This window comes from Excalfactoria chinensis, chromosome 2 (assembly GCF_039878825.1).
Source record: "Excalfactoria chinensis isolate bCotChi1 chromosome 2, bCotChi1.hap2, whole genome shotgun sequence".
NCBI classification, from domain to species: domain Eukaryota; kingdom Metazoa; phylum Chordata; class Aves; order Galliformes; family Phasianidae; genus Excalfactoria; species Excalfactoria chinensis.
This window is the reverse complement of record NC_092826.1, coordinates 10666657-10683550: the sequence shown is the minus strand read 5'-3', so window position 1 is coordinate 10683550 and position 16894 is coordinate 10666657. Positions and strand designations below refer to the sequence as shown.

The window sequence follows — 16894 nt, the reverse complement described above, 5'->3', positions numbered from 1 at the left end:
AGTCCAGGCATCCTGCTGTAACGTGTCCCTCCAGACACTATAATTGGAGGCTATTCCCATTTTTATTGATATTTCCAACCTGTAATTTTCAGTCATAAACTTCACCCACCCAACACATTTATGGTAAATGAAGTATATGTAAAAAAAAAAAGTTTACTAGCAAACAATTCAGTATGTGGCAATGAACCCTCTGGGGAAGTAAGTTTGCTCACCTGCAGAAGTTCAATCACTGCAAAGTCAGTGTAGATTAAGTCCTTCCCCTTAAGATTTCTTTCCTATTTGCTAAGCTGTTTCCTACTGCTCCGTTCTGCTTATTTTGCTTTTCCATCTGCTCACTAGAGCACACCTGTTCTGAAATTATAACGAATAGTTTTCATTGTTGATGTGTAATCTGCAATTCCATCTTGTGGGAATTCACAAATATGAGATGCTTTCTTGTTTATGTATCTAGCGCACCTCTTGCTGCAACACCATTCCTAACTTGAGGACTTAATTGTTTTCTGGATGCACTGATCTCCAGCTGTGCAGAAACAAACTGCTGTCTGAGCACATGAGGGAGAAAAATGGCCTCTGGGATCCAAGTGTGGTCTGCTGAAAAGAGAACAAGTCATTTGGATCGCATGTGGAGACAGAAGTGCAGAGGTTGCATTTGTATTAAATGCTGTGTAACTGCTCAAAAGGAAATATATATAAATATATATATGCATATATATATATATAAACAATATTTTGACATTAACATGCTGCTCTACCCTGTGTCTGCTTCCTGATTCTGCAACCCCTTTTTCTGTTCTCAGTATCTGTAGTCTGTCTGCTGTTAACCTTATTCCTATTCTGCATCATGAGGACTGCATGTGCCTGTAGCAACTTGTGAGAACATTGTGCTGACTGTAGTGAGGCAAGACTAGGAAACATCAAAGGAGCAGAACAGCAAAGCTGAGAGAAAGCACAAAACTTTGTCACTGCTGGTGTGAGGTCTGTGATTTTAAAAGCTGATTAGCTTTTCCCTTTCTCTTCCTTCCAGCTCATTCAACTGACTTTTCATTAGGGGTATAACTGACTTAACTTGCCCACTCTGCATCATAAGAAGGAGAGTTAAACATATTGAAAATACCTTAAAAAAAAAAGCATGATGTACAGTCTAATAAGGTGATGGGCAGCATCGTTCCAATGGGTCGGGGAAGGCAAAACAGAGAAGAAGGCATAATATTTTTATTATATGTCTTCCTGATGGGACTGAGAGAAAATAACCATTTTCTAACCATCGCTAACCATCAGTTTGGCTGTTTTAAGAATAAAATATGTCATGGGGATGAAATTTTATGATGTGCTCCATAATGTTTTTACCTTCTTAGTGGGTTTTCTACACACTACCTTTACATTTGACAACGTTTTTGCTGTGTCTCATTGTTTTTTGACGTGTAGCAATATCTTACCAAACACATACAGAATTCTTGTGATCAGTTCTAGAAGATGTCCAGCTACACTGTACTGGTTTGATATAAAAAGAAATCGCCTGACTTCTCAGTACAATTAAATCCCCACCAGGCCTCCCCCATCTATCTACCAGCATGGGTAGATGACCACCATCTGTGTGTGCAGTGAGACCAGGCTGTCCATCACACCATGCCCAAGGAAGGCAAGGTTCAGTCTCATACTTGTGCAGCCTATGAACAACAGGTCTGACTCCTTGTGTGTGTGTCCTAATGCATGTGCTGCCAGAGCAGCTGTGATCACATACCAGAGGCCTGTCCTGCATTTTGTGGGTTGGCATCTTAAGGTGATATTAGTATCAAGCCTGCTTCTGCCAAACTGGAAAAGTCAATCTTAACTGAACTGTTTGTCTTATCTGGAGTTCAGCCCATCGTTTCTGGTTGCTGCAGTTTCACGTTGCTGCCAAATGCTGGTTGTCTGTGTTGAAAAACTGGATTATGGGAAAGAGATGCTTGTAGGAAAGAGCAGTAAGTCAGCTGCAGCCTCATCTCAGGTGCCCTCGTTTCCTGCCTGCAGAGTCGTTCTGTAACGTTACTGTTTCAACCTGATCATATCTGTCACCCCGAGCTTTGAATCATTAAATGATATTTCACAGTCGTCATCTTGACGGTGTTTTACAAGCGAGGGAAGAGTCATTCATTCCACAAACAGAACTCCTAGTGAAGTTCCAGGAGATATAAATACTAAATAAAATAGAGAAACAAAAAGGTTCGTTTGTTTGAATTGGAAAAGAAATCAGAACTACCATCTTAATTTACAGCACTGTGAGCAGCAAAAGACACTTTCACTGTAAAGAGAAATCTAATGATGTCAGACATAGCCAGGGATAAATTACAGAATCACAGAATCACAGAATCACAGAATGACCCGGGTTGGAAGGGACCTCAAGGATCATGTAGTTCCAACCCCCCTGCCTAGCAGGGCCACCAAACATACGCCTTTACTAGATCAGGTTGCCCAGAGCCCCGTCCAACCTGGTCTTGAACACCTCCAAGGACGGGGCATCCACAACCTCCCTGGGCAGCCTGTTCCAGGACCTAACCACTCTCCTAGTAAAGAACTTCCCCCTAACATCCAACCTAAATCTTCCCTCTTTTAACTTAAAACCATTTCCCCTAGTCCTGCTATTATCAGCCCTTTCGAAGAGTTTGCTCCCCTCCTGGGAGTAAGTTCCCTTCAGGTATTGAAAGGCTGCAATGAGGTCACCCCGCAACCTTCTCTTCTCCAGGCTGAACAAACCCAACTCCCTCAGCCTGTCCTCATAGGGGAGGTGCTCCAGTCCCCTGATCATCTTTGTGGCCCTCCTCTGGACCCTTTCCAAAATCTCCAAAAATAAATTAGGAGAGATGAGGAGACAGGAGGGATGTCTTCTGGTGTGTTGGCTGGGCAGGTTTGGAACATACCTGAGACTCCAACAGATGCACCTCGGAGTGTCTCGTTCAAACCCAGCATCTTGTAATTGCTTTAATCCACTCCGTACAGAAGTAAATGACTCGGGAATTACACAATCCTGATAGATGTTTTGCACAAGCATCTGATCAGCAGAGGGTGACTCCCAAGCTCCCTGTTCTCCACCAGCTGTACGTTATTGTCCTCTATCTCTGGCACGGCGTTCATGTTGTCCTGGGTTTGGTCTTCAGTGGATTAAATATAAAAGCTGCCGGCAGCTGTAATAACTCCAGTTCAAATTGGGTCAAACTGGTGTCTCTACTGTATGCATAATAGCCCGTGTTTGGTCTCTTTAGCTCCCACATCTCTACCTCCAGCCTAAACTGACGGATCTGATGAACCAACCGAACTCCATTCCTTTGCCGGCTCCTGTTTTTGCCTTTATTCTTACAAGTCATAGAACAACAGAATCACTAAGGTTGGACCTCCAACACCACTGCCAGCATTAACCCCTCAGCGCCGTGCCCACTGAACCATGTCTCTCGGTACAACATCTGCACCTTTTTAACGCCCCAATGTTTGCTGACTCCCCCTGTGCACTGATGGGCGCTACGTTACAACGCTTCACCACTCAGGGTCCCACGCCCCGCCAGCGCGCATGCGCAGCTCCGCAAAGCATCGGCGGGATTCGGGGCGTTCCCGGCTCATCCGTCACCATGGCAACGTCCATCTCCCGCCCCGCCCGCCGGCGTCACATCGCCCTAGGATCCCGGCGCGCGCAAGCCCCGCCTTCCCCCCGCTGTGATTGGTCGCCGGGCCATAGCGCCATCTCAGCATAGCACCGCCGATTGGTCCAATGCGGCTGAGGCACGGGGCGCGCGGTACCTACCGGGAGGCGTGGGCAGGTGCTCATTAGCATAGCCACGCCCCCTGGCCGCCGGCGCTCGCATCTCGCGTTCCGTGAGGGACGATCCCCGCCCGGTCCGCTTTGCGGGGCGGCCCCTCACCTCAGCGAAAGCCGCGGCGGCACCGCCCGGAGCGCAGCCGCCCCCAGAACCGCGGGGAGGGCCGGGCACGGCGAGGAGGAGCCGCTCAGGGAGGCGGCGGCGGGGGGACGCCTCCGAGTCAGCGCGGGGAGCGGCTCCGTGAGCATCGCGGGGGGCGGCGGGGGCTGCCGGCTCCGGGCGACGCAGGGCTGCACTGAGCTGCGCTGAGCTGAGCTGCGGGCCGTATGGCTGCGGGCCGTATGGGGACGGCTGGGTGCGCTTTGCCTGCCTGCCACTCCGGGGCTCGGTGAGGCGCCCCGCGTGGAGCTCTGAGTGACCGCAGTCCGTGTTATCGCGGGGAAGTGTGGTTCTGTATCTCTGTTGTTCGTCTGTTACGTCAAAAGCCATTTTTGGAGCATCAGCCGACCTCAGGACTCCGGGAAGCGCCCTCACCATGTGGACTTTCCTGGGCATCGCCTCCTTCATCTACGTGTACAAGAAGTGCGGGGACCTCATGAGCTACGCCAACAAGGAGGTGCTGCTCTCCGCCGTGCTCTTCTTCTCCCTGGGCCTGCTGCTCTCTTATCGCTACCACTTCCGTGCGCCCCGGCAGCAGCAGCAGCAGCAGAAGCCCCACCTGGGGATGCTCTCCCACGCCCTCTCGGCTCTGCCGCTGGTGGGTTTCTTCTGGGCCAAACCTGCCGCGGGGTCGCAGCGAGTTGAGCAGCCCAAATCCAGAAAGGTACGTTCGGGTTGGACGTGGCACCTGGGTTGGGAGTGACTGCAGTGACTGCCCGTTGGTGCCTTGGAGTTGGGCCCTGGGAGGGCAGCAGAGAAAGGGGCAGGGAGGGGTTGTGTTTGCATCCTGTGTGACAGACGTGTCGTGTTGTGCGTTGGTTTTTGGTGATGGGAGAAACAGATTTTACGAAGGCGTATGAAATGTGAGTATTCAAAGAAAATAGCGTAGTGATGGATTATTATACTAGCAGAAGGGTATCTTCAATTGCCAGTCTGCTCTAGACATTAGAAGAGCGTTGCTTGTGAAGAACCACAGAGAGCTGGGACTTTTTGGCCAAGAGAAGACTCCAAAAGTCGCCTGGATATGGCCTTGGGCCCTCTGCTCTGGGTGACCCTGCTGGAGCAAATGCTGGGCCAGATGGACCCTGAGGTCTCTGCCAGCCTCAGCCATGTTGTTATTCTGTGATTGTCATCCTCTTGTTTCTGGATAAAAGTTATCCATTTAGACAGCAGGAAACACAGTAGTATGGGAATTATTCTTAAAATCCTGCTTGTATAATAGCTACAGACCCTGCGCTCAATTAGCCAGCCTGTCCTACAGTGATAGTGGAGAGCACCAGGCTTTCAGCTGAGTTTGGCATGAGCCCTGCAATCTCCCCCCAGTAGGTGGGTGTGCATATCCAGTACATCGCTAGGTCAGCACTGTTTGGCTCCTTGCCTGGGCACTTCTGGGCCTTTTCAGCTGGGCGCTGACCACTTGCACAACACAACCTGAACCTGTTTTTGGATGCGTGCCCTATGGTTTTGTTGTTGTTGTTCCGAATGTATTTTTCTGGTAAAAGCCTCCTGCCTTCGCCTCAGTTTCTTGCTTTACTCAGAGTTGTGCAGTTATTTTTACAGTCCCTTGTTACACTGTAGCTAAAAACTTTTCACCATGCCACTAGAAATCCTGGTGTCTGTGTTGTTCAGAGGACTCATTTCACTGATGTAAACGTGCTTCTACTGCTGTCAGCACTGCAGTGAATTGGACTCCATTTATTCAACTCAATAAGGTTAGAGAAATACATTTTCCCGTGGATATGACTGTTTCCTTAAGTGCTAAGTTCAGTAGGGATATATATGCAGGCATTGGATTGTTACTTTATAGATAAGAATATGTGGCAGCGTTGGTTTACTGCCTTTATAGGAACTCAGCTTCCAGCATATGTGAGACTAAGGTTGTGTTAATGGTTTGACTGTGATCGGGAGGGTAGTTTTAACCTGCTTGTTTCTTTTCCCTTCTTGATTCTTTGTAGCATTATAGATGATTCCATTTCAAACGAAGCTAACCTGGAGGTTGCCGTCCAGCCATCAATGGGCTCTCAATCTGCTGGATGAAAGTAGAACTAGTCCAAAGTCAGACCCGTGCAAAGATTATGGTATCCGTCCATCAGCACATCTAACTCTGGATTTTTCTTTCTACAGGGTAAAACAGAAGCCAACGTCTCAGACATGCATCTGACGGAGACAGCTTCAGTTACAACATTATCACCCCAGTGTGATCCAGAAGTCATCATTGTGGGTTCAGGTGTCCTTGGGTCTTCCTTGGCCACGGTGCTCGCCAGAGATGGACGAAAAGTGACTGTAATAGAGAGGGATCTGAAGGAGCCTGACAGGATAGTTGGAGAATTGTTGCAACCTGGTGGTTTTAATGCACTTAAAGACTTGGGTCTTGAAGGTGAGTGCATTTCAAACTGTGTTTATGTGTAGACATGTGTATAACACAACAGTTACTGCACTCACTTATGTTTTTAAATAAGGCGTGCCTTATCTAAAATACAGGAAAAATGAAGAAATTAATTATCTACAATGAATAAAAGGAATTAAAATTGCTTGTGCATTTCCAATTCCCATTTGCTATTTTGAAGATTGTGTTTTACACAGAGGGTGGTGACGCACTGGAACAGGTTGCCCAGAGAGGCTGTGGATGCCCCATCCCTGGAGGCATTCAAGGCCAGGTTGGATGTGGCTCTGGGCAGCCTGTTCTGGTGGTTGGTGACCCTGTACATAGCAATGGGGTTGAAGCTACATGATCATTGCAGTCCTTTTCAACCCAGGTCATTCTGTGATGATTCTATGATATTCTTTCCTCAGCATATTTTAATGAGGATAATTGGACTTCATGTGAAGAAATACTTTTAATAAATAAGTCTTTTAAAAGCTTTGTTTTAACTCACCTGCTGGCTTTTGCTTTGCAGATACAGTAGAAGGTATTGACGCACAAAGAGTAAATGGTTACATCATTCATGACCTAGAGAGCAAGTCGGAGGTAGAAATTCCTTTTCCAACATCTGAAGATGGCCGTGTGGTGAGCGGAAGGTCCTTCCATCATGGCCAGTTCATCATGGGTCTCCGAAGGGCAGCCATGGCAGAGCCCAAGTGAGTCACAGCCTGGGTGCTGATACTGGAGCACTATTCCCAGTGTGAGATTCCTCGGCCATTTCCTTGTGCACCAGCACAGAGGCTCCAATGAGCAAGGCTGAGAGAAAACAACAGCTGAAGTTACTCATGCTGCTTTCGTAGACGTATTTATGAATGGAATATGCTTCTTCTGTTAGCCTTCGAGACAAGTTAATTTTTAAGTGTATGGGATTAAAGGCTTTAACTGGAAGGCTTGGTGCTGGCTGGTCCCTGTCAGAGGGCAGTCTGAGGTTAAAAAGTTGATTCTCTTAGACCTGTTACTGGGTTTGGTATCTTACCAGAAGCATTTACCTCACGGTGCAATGATAATATGAACTTCAGATGAGTAAAAGTAGTTCTGCAGAGGAAAAAGGCAGAGTATCATTAGTTAGTCATTTTTATAGTGGGTTAGAACCAGAAAAGGAAATAAGCACTTAATTCAGTTATGGCTATAAAAGAAATATAAAAGCCAGTGAGATCTGCAGAATGCTGATTCACCTGCTATTAACCTGGTAGATTGCTACATTTTCTTGCTGTTGAAGTTCCTGTTATGCATGTTTTCAATCACTTTGTTACCTTTGAGGGCCTGAACTCTCAAGCTGACTTATTCTTATATGGAACTTCATCTAATTTCTCCAAGTTTTTGTATTCCACTTGGATGTGAAAACATTTGTGAAGTAGAGAAAGTGTGTTCATTTTGAACTGCAGGATCTGAGCTGCTGGGATCGTGTCTTAACAGCTCGGATCCTACAAGAGGTTTCAGTGGAAAGAGATATGATTTGTGAAACCCAAATAGCCAAAACTGGAGGTGGATGCAAGGGGTGCTCAGTTTGGAGTCTGATCAAAAGCACTGTCAGAGCTTTGAGCTTTGTCTCTGTACTAAATGGGACAGATTATTGAGGACTAATCTTTGTTAGTTAGGAGCCTCAATTCTACCTTGCTTACATGTTAAGCCCCAAAGTGCTGCTTTGGATCTTGCTTCTGTCTTCTGTGTGGAATTAGATCCCTCGTGTTCTGTCAGTTTGCCCTGCTGAACAGTGAGAAATGCTCAGGGGGGCTGATTTCTGACTGCTTATGTTGTCAGGCTTCTCTCTGCTCATCTCCTTTGGCCAGGGAAAGCCTAAAGCGAAAGCAGAGGTTCTGCTTGGTGGTAGAGTGTTTATGTTAAGCACAATAGCTTTAGAATAGTCTCAAATGTCAAGCCAGATGGCAGTGTTGAACTGGAGCTAATGGCAAGCGGTGTTTGACATTTAATGTGGCTTCAAAAAGCGCTGAAGAATCTTGGTGTGTTGCATTTAGAGAGAGTATTGTGGCAGAGGCACGGTTATTGGAAATCACACTTTCCTTCTGTGCCTAATACAATGAAATGTTGGCATCCTTAATCCTCTTCCCTCCTCTTCTAAATCCTGTTTTGTTTCAGTGCAAAATTCATTGAAGGAACTGTGACACAACTGCTTGAAGAAGACGATTGCGTAGTGGGTGTTCAGTATAAGGACAAAGAAACTGGGGATACTAAGGTGAGACAGTTTTCTGTTCTGATCTTTGTTGAACTACTGTGAAAATAGAGTTAAGTGTGTGTAGCATTTAAAAAGCACTGCTGTTTCAGAGCTCTGGTGCAGAAATCTGCAATTACCGGAGAGATGAAAGCTTTAATGAAGGGAGATTGCTTTCTAGTGGATGCAGTCCTGGCATATGGAAATTCTTGTTGTAACTCCTAGTGCTTTTATGATAACAGTTCAGTTCTCCAGAAGCTCTGTTGTTGTCTCCCCTTAAGTATCCATATGTTTGGGGCTTAAAATATTTCAGAGTTACTGATGGAAGAAATAATACGTTAAGATTTGTGCTTTGTCTGTGTAAAAGCATCTGTGTTTCAACATATGCTACCTCCGTTGAGTGAGGTGTCTGGAAGTCAGGAGGTAGGTGCCTGTTCATAGAGACAGCTCTGCCCAGTCATCTTTTGGGTCACAGAAAGAGAGTTCTGGCCTGTTCTAGTTGTGTCACTGATTTGATTGCTCTTTGTGTCAGCTAAAGCAGAACTGCTGGCTAAATGCTGAGAAATGAAGTAAACTCATAATAGCTTTAGGGGAAACCAATGCAGATAGAACGTATGTACTGAATTGTGGATGCACTCTCCAGAAAAGCAAAAAAACACTTTAAAATTACTCCTCCAAGAGGAAGGGGGAGTAGTAATCCTGCTCAAGCAGAAGGTATTGCAGTCCATAGGGTGTGCTGGGAGTGGGGAGCTGTAAGACAGCTGAGGAGGAACACCAGCCTCGACTCCTTGCGAGGTAGCTGGAGGCAGTTCCAAGCCTTGTTTGGTCTGCCTTTAATGTCATGTGGATGATGTCCATGATGTCATTCATGGATTTCATTTCTATAATTGTAAGTACAGCTTGTTTGATTAGCATTAGAGTGACCAGTGTTCTAGCCTGAGCTCTTTCTGAGAGCATGGGTAGTGTTCTTAGGGCCTTGAGGTTCCTGTCTGTACAGAGGTGATAAGCAAACTCCCTGAGTGCTGAAGTTCCATGCCTAGAAAGAGTTGTATTATTTGCCGGCTTAGAGAGCCTCTGTTTCATAGCAGTGTAGCACCAAGAGGAGCCCATTCCAGGCAGGGATGTACACACTTGCATTGCTGGCTCACCAAGCGCTTCTGTCCAACAATAAATTATGCTCCAGTAGCACCAATGAAACATGGCATGATTTTTCCTGGATGCTTCAAAGGAAAAAATATTTCTTGTTTTCTGCTCCTGCCAAGGCCAAAAACTAACGCTCATCATAGATCTGCGGTCATCATGTACAGTGATTGAACTGCACATGGCAGCAAGAAAGCTGGATGTAGAAGGAAACATCCATCTCTAAATGCTTTCTAGTTCTTTTCTTACTATATAATAAAAATAAGATGCTTATTGATGATCTGAAGAATCTGCTCCTGTTTGAAATGGTGTATGTATTAAACGTTAAGGAATTGGTGCATATATTCAGACTGAACTCGATCCATTTCTCTTATTTTTTTTCTCTCTGTACCTGTTGTTTCTGCTTGTAGCACCCAAGGATGGCAGGAACTGCTCGGAATTTGCTGCTTGTTCTTTTAATAAAGATCTGGGCATGTTTTCTGCATTTCATTTCAGTAAACATTTTACAGTAGAACATTTTAGGCTTGTTGCTTATATGTGATTCTCCTGTTTGCCTCTTCCTGAAGAGCTTTATGGGCTGAACACAGCAATCCCTCTGCTGTTCCGGTCTGTTTTATCCCAGTTCTGACACAGTCCCCATAGATTTGTTACATGACTGCGTGTCTAAAAGAAGCTGATGGTTGTTTTGAACAAGTACTAACATGCAATTGACAAGGAGGGCTTGAGAGGTATTTCCAACCCTTGTGGGAAAGGAAAGTATCCAATCTTTTCTCTCTGTTACACTCCAGGAACTTCATGCACCGCTGACGGTTGTAGCTGATGGACTTTTCTCCAAATTCAGAAAGAACCTGGTCTCCCAAAAAGTCACCGTTTCATCCCATTTTGTTGGTTGCATTTTGAAGGTAACTTTGGCGTATAAGCTGAGGATATATCTCTCTCCATATATATATAATGCTGTGTTATCTGTCTGCATGCAGCAGCCTCCGCCCTCTTGGTGGTGTCCCACAGCTGTTGGTGCTGCTGTCAGCCGGTGGCTCTGTGATGGTTCAGCACGCTGATGGTGCCCTGGGTGTGTTGGCTCTGCTGGATTCCACAGGGTCGTTGTCTCCACAGTTCACGAGTCCTTGGGAAAACTTCTGCACAATTTCTTCTCAATACGTATTTCTTCTCATTGTGGCCTTTTATTTTCTGCTCGGATGTTTTTCCACCCACACGTGTGGGTACCTACAGAACCTATTTATATGAACTCACACACAAGGGGCATATGGCAAGGCTTTATAAAATGAAGTTGTTCCAAAGTCTGTGAAAGGAGATGCATGCAAGAAGTAATTTATTCAAATACAATTGCAGATAGCATTGCAGAAGCTTACATAGGGAATATGTCTATGAAAGATTTAAGTAGTCTGCTTGTTAAATCGATGCTTTGTTATAAGGACTGTCTTGAACTCCAGCACAAGATGTTTCCCCATAGAATCAGCTGTTCTGTCCATTGCTGTGTCACACTGAGAAATGCTTGGACGTTTTGCATCTGTGGTTTTTAACTTCGAAGTTATTGGTGTATGCTCTGTCCCATCTCTAGCATAGCTGAACTTGCTGTGTCAGATTTAGCGTACGTGATAGAGTTCCAGGTCAGGCTTTCGGTTCTTCAGACATTTACATATCTGTGAACCAGATTATTTTTCCTAAGTGGATATTGTGGTTTGAAGTTAGATAAACATCCAAATCTACTCTTTAAGCCAGCATCTAAGAGTATCATTTCTCTATAGTTGAGCAAGGGAGTGTTCAACTAGCTGGATTACCTGGAGTATTGCCTGGTTCTGGAGCCCCCGACACAAGAAGGACGTGGAGCTGCTGGAGCTGGTCCAGAGCAGGGCCACAAAGATTATCAGAGGGCTGGAGCAGCTCCTCTGTGAGAACAGGCTGTGCTTGTCCCATGGGGGTTGTCTGCACTACAGACTACTGTATGTCATTCCTTTCTGTAACTTTCTTTATGGAAGTAAAAATGATCTAATGAAAAGCTTCTGCATTCTTTTTTTTTTCCTTGAAAATGTGCTGTTCATTGAAAGAAAAAATAATACAACCTTAATATGATACAGGATTTTATTTGAGGTGTCAGGGAATGATTTTGTGGATCCAAAGTTTAATATCCTTTCATTAACCGATTTCAATCCTTCTCCCTCTTCTTTTTAAGGATGCACCACAGTTTAAAACTAATTATGCTGAACTTGTTCTGGCTAAATCTAGTCCAGTGTTAATCTATCAGATTTCTTCAACTGAGACTCGGGTCCTTGTTGATATTCGAGGAGAAATGCCAAAAAACCTGAAAGAATACATGCTTGAGAGCATTCATCCCCAGCTGCCGGGTGAGTCTGCTTTGTTGGCTTGTTTGTCTCCACTTTCAGAGTTTACTGTCTCAGTAACCGTTCACCCTTCTTAGATGACACATCACGTAGCAGATTAGTTGGTTGACCTTATGAGGTTAGAAGTTTGGAAGGTTTATATCTCTGAGAAGAGGTTCAAATGGGCTGTGAGTGGATTATTTAAGACTCTGCCAAATAAGTGTAACCAAAGAACCTTGTTTTTTTGCAGACCACCTTAAGGAACCATTCCTAATAGCAGTTCAGAACGATCGCTTAAGGACTATGCCAGCAAGCTTCTTACCTCCTTCGGCTGTTAACAAGAAAGGTGTGTACTATGAAATAAAGTGGATGGAGGAAAGGCATTAGAAGCCTGTGGGACTTCAGGCTGTGTTCTCACAGCTGTGTGTTTGTTGCTCAGTACAGCTGCCTTGCTCTGTTATTAAAAATAAGTCTGAAAATGCATGTTTGGCACAGTTTGACAGTAATGCTTATGTCGATGCAAGACTTTATATCTTTGCCTGCTTCGTTTTTGATTTCAAATAACTCGGTGGGTCGTGCTTTTATAAGTTTGGTCTCTTTATGAGGGGAGAAAAATGGAAAAAAATACCTTGAATTTTATGCCTGTTCTTTGACACACATGGATGTGTATGAAAAAGGGATTTTTAAACCTGTTAAAGCCGTCCTCCTTTTTATTTCTTCTTTATTTCTTTTCAGTTTCTAGTTGTTGTTCTTGCTGGGAATGAATTCTCAGTAAGCTGGGAAACAAAGTACAGGGTCTGAGTGCTAAGATGATACAAAGTTGTGCAGTAGCTCACTCATCTTTCTTCTACCTAGGAGTCCTTCTTTTAGGAGATGCATATAATATAAGACACCCTCTTACTGGTGGAGGAATGACTGTCGTTTTAAACGATGTCAAAATATGGAGAAGTTTGCTCCAGGATATTCCGGATCTTTATGAAGATTCTGATGTTCTTAAGGTGAAACTTTACTTTGGACTTAATTTAGACAAACCTGGCTCCACTTTAGATGATGTACTTTAAGTTGGACACACGTGAGGGATGTGTTAAGTTGTAACTGAGGCACAGCTGTTCTCATCTCTTCAGATATATAAATCACATCAGGCATTTGTCACTGAGCAGAGCTGTGACTTGCGAGTGCTGTGGCTGTGAGGCAGATTCAAAGCTGCATTACTGATCTGCCTTGCTTTGCTTGCGGTGTGCTGTGCCTAGTCAGCATGCTTTGCTAAGATAGTGTCTGATATGTTCCCACGCTGGAAGTGTGGTTTTTAGTGTACACTGAGCTCAAGCAGGATGGATTTGAATCATTACCTTCTGCAAGTTGAATTTGGAGTATTGAGCATTTGGAACTAGTTTGTCAGTGGGCATCTTGACACCACAGTAGTGAGAAGACATTCACATGGATTCTATGACTCTTATCACCTACTCGAAAACCTTCTCAATGATGTTCTGTGTTGTCTAATAGAAATGCATTTTTTTTTTTTTTTTCCTTTTGCAGGCCAAAAAAACATTTTACTGGTCCAGAAAAAAGTCTCATTCTTTTGTAGTGAATATTCTTGCCCAGGCACTGTATGAACTTTTTGCTGCTACAGATGGTAAATATATATCTTTTAAAATAACTTCTGATGAATTCAAGTTTGTTGAATAAATATTTCTGGAGGGCATTATGTGTTAGTATCTGAGCATACACACACAGATATATGTATGTACACGTATATAAAACACACTGATCAAGGGACTGTAATGAGTTATCCTGAGTTGTCTTCCCACTAAGTTCTAGCATTGTGTAAGCTGAGTTATAGTAACCTATAGGACTTCTGAAGTTACTATTTGATAGACAAAACATAGGATAACTTAAAGGTTCTTGTGTCGGCATCCAGGAATATGTAGCTTCTCTATAAAATCCTGTGAAATCAGCTTGAACTCTAACTGAATTTAGCTGCCAAAATGCTGAAGTCCTTGATTTTATACCACTGTTTTATGTGCTCGAATTTTTCCAGTACCTGTTGACTATATTTGTGAGTGATTTTAATTCATTTTGTAGATTCCTTGCACCAGCTAAAGAGAGCCTGTTTCCACTACTTCAGACTTGGCGGAGAGTGTGTCTCAGGTCCTGTTGGACTGCTGTCTGTGTAAGTTCAGCATCTCTATAATAGCTGATGTGGACCAGATGAAGTTTTGTGAACCTCTGTTAGATTGTGCTTCGCACCCAGTCCATCAGTTTGGTGTGAGGAGAATGCTCCATGTGAGGCAATGTTTTCAGGATTATACTGAAGTTGGAAGCTTTAGTAGAAGCTTTGAATGCTCCCTTTTTTAGCCGTTTAAAAATGCTTCTGCAAACTGGAGAGACACTGGAACAAGTTGCCCAGAGAGGTGGATGCCCCCTCCTTGGAAGCATTCGAGGCCAGGCTGGTTGGGACTTTGAGCAACCTGGTCTGGTGGTTGGCGATCCTGCCCATGGCAGGGGGTTGAAACTACACGATCTTTAAGGTTCTTTTCAACCCAGGCCATTCTGTGATTCTATGGCAAGTGGATGGGAGTCAGTGCGGACCCTTCTGCTCATTCAAACAGAGGAACTGGTGGAGATGTTTCATGCTTGACAAGTTGAGAGTAGTGATGGATGAGGTCTCCCACAAATGAGCAAAAGGAAGAGAGAAGCGAGTACTTGTCAGGGTGTTCTGAACGCTCCCCTCAGGCTGGAGAATGCTCAGTAAATCATTCTTTGAACATGTAAGAATGTGTCCATTTGTCTCTTTGGAAAGAGAGATAAAACTGGCAATGAAGAGAAAGCAGAGGTGTATGTTGGCCATAGCACTGAATGGAATGCAGGTGTGCAGCAGCTCCAAGAGTCAGGGTTTGCTCACAGCTGAGACAGCAGGACCGCAGCTGCCTAAATTAGAGCGCTGTTGTCTTGTGCATAGAGCCCAGTCTGGGAACTGACAATTTGTCTGTGCTTTTTTATCCTGTTTATTGACGTGTTCTATTTCTTGCTTTCTAAAACAGGTTATCTCCTAAACCAATGGTGCTGATTGGCCACTTCTTTGCCGTGGCGTTGTACGCCGTTTACTTTTGCTTTAAGTCCGAGCCGTGGATCACCATGCCTCGAGCCTTTTTCAGCAGTGGAGCTGTACTTTACAGGAGCTGCTCTATAATATTTCCACTTATCTACTCTGAAATGAAGTCCCTCATCTATTGAAGTCCAAGGGGATGTGACTGGACAAAGAAAACATGAAGATCACGATGCCTTTAAAATCTTTGGACATGTACTGTTTAATATTGTATCATGTTTTCTTCAAAATGCGATTTCCTTGATTGGGATTTGACTTAGTTTTGGTTTTGTGGTTATATACATATAAATTATATGTAAATATTCTTTTCTTTGCAATCTAATTCGAAGAGGAGTTAGCTGTTTGCAAGGACTGTAAGGAAGTGTTGACATTGCCAGGTCTGTCAGAATTTCATTCCTCGCTTTATCCATTGCAGAGTGCACCACTAATATTAATAAACTGAAGAGTGAAAACTGTAAAGCACACGCTGCTATTATCCTTCATGCTTCTTTCTGCTCAGTAGCTCCATAGGCTGCCTTCGTTTCTGTGAAATACTGTAAGAAAGTCCCTGATTTGGGCCATTTCATGAGGATTTGCTTCTATTCTCTTTCAGTTCCAGCTGAGGTTCTGTTATACCGCCGCTTTAAAGGACGCTGCAAAGGATTGCAGGTGTCGCAGTGTCGCCATGTCTGCAGTGTCACTCGCTTTTGCAAATGCCACAATGCTCTTCTGAAAGTGTTCTTTACAGCAGAATCATTTGAGACAAGTCACATAACCAAAGCCCGCCCATGGTGGCTGCTGCGCCCAGGTACCGAAAGCACAGTTGTGTTCAAACTTTTTCTTCCCATCTCACTTTGTTCTAAAAACCGTGTTTTGTTTTGCTTGGTTTGTGACTAAGTGAAGGTTAATCCCGCCATTGACATAAGCACAGCAGCCAATTATCTACTGAAACAACCGGAGCGCGGGCTGTTTCCAGTAGACGCTCTTCAATATTACTTCAGAAGATCTGTGAGAAGTACCGTTCAGGTGTCCTTGTAATACCTGAAAGATTCCTTTCCCTGTAGATCCTGCAGCACACTACTGGAGAGTTGGTGTGTTTTACTGCTGGGCACTGTTCCTCTCTGCGTTACCTTCACCACTTTGCTTTCCTTTGTTCTCATGTCCTTCCATTTTCCCTTGCCTTCCATGCAGTTGCTTTGTGTATCACCACATGGCTGTCATATTCTGGCTTGCCAAACCAATGGTGTGTCGGTGTGGCCCAGAGCTCAGAGAGCAGCAACACATCGTGTTCTTCTGTACTTAAAAACTTGGACTATATGTTTTGGAAATGGCAGATTGCATAAGCTGTATATAAATATACATTCTGTGTTGGAATGGGGAAGGGGGGAGGGAAGGGGGAAGAAATTTATGGAGATTTTTTAGTGTTTTATTTGATGGATATTTCAAATGACCAAGACTTTTCCAGATGAGATAAAAAAAATGTGTATATTTTTCTAACCACGATCACTTTTGATATGTGTATCACTTTGATAGCTATAAACATGTTCATGGAGCATGCAGCCTTCTGAGCTGAGCCCTGATCGTTTCAGCTACCGTTATTAGCGGTAACGAAATGATGCCCCTGTTGAGGGGAAGCGACATTTTCAGCACTTGGGACAGCGCTGGGAAGATGGGCTGCTCTTGCAGTTCCCATTTGTAATATTATTTACCGTCAGTCTCTTTCAGTTCAAGGATAAACGAACTTGAGCCAAATACACACCCTCAGCTAACTGAAATAAGCGTTTTTGGGTC

The 16894-nt window shown here is 44.4% G+C and overlaps 1 protein-coding gene across 1 annotated transcript; it reads left to right on the top strand.

Moving 5' to 3' along the window:
- The first annotated feature begins 4065 nt into the window (after positions 1 to 4065).
- SQLE (squalene epoxidase) lies at positions 4066 to 16875 on the top strand. The gene is made up of 11 exons (XM_072330042.1): positions 4066 to 4611; positions 6072 to 6324; positions 6845 to 7025; positions 8467 to 8563; positions 10468 to 10581; positions 11871 to 12042; positions 12269 to 12364; positions 12874 to 13016; positions 13555 to 13651; positions 14101 to 14188; positions 15060 to 16875. The coding sequence occupies exons 1-11, from the start codon at positions 4324 to 4326 to the stop codon at positions 15250 to 15252; spliced, it is 1722 nt and encodes a 573-aa protein (XP_072186143.1). The 5' UTR covers positions 4066 to 4323; the 3' UTR covers positions 15253 to 16875.
- Positions 16876 to 16894: the final 19 nt, after the last annotated feature.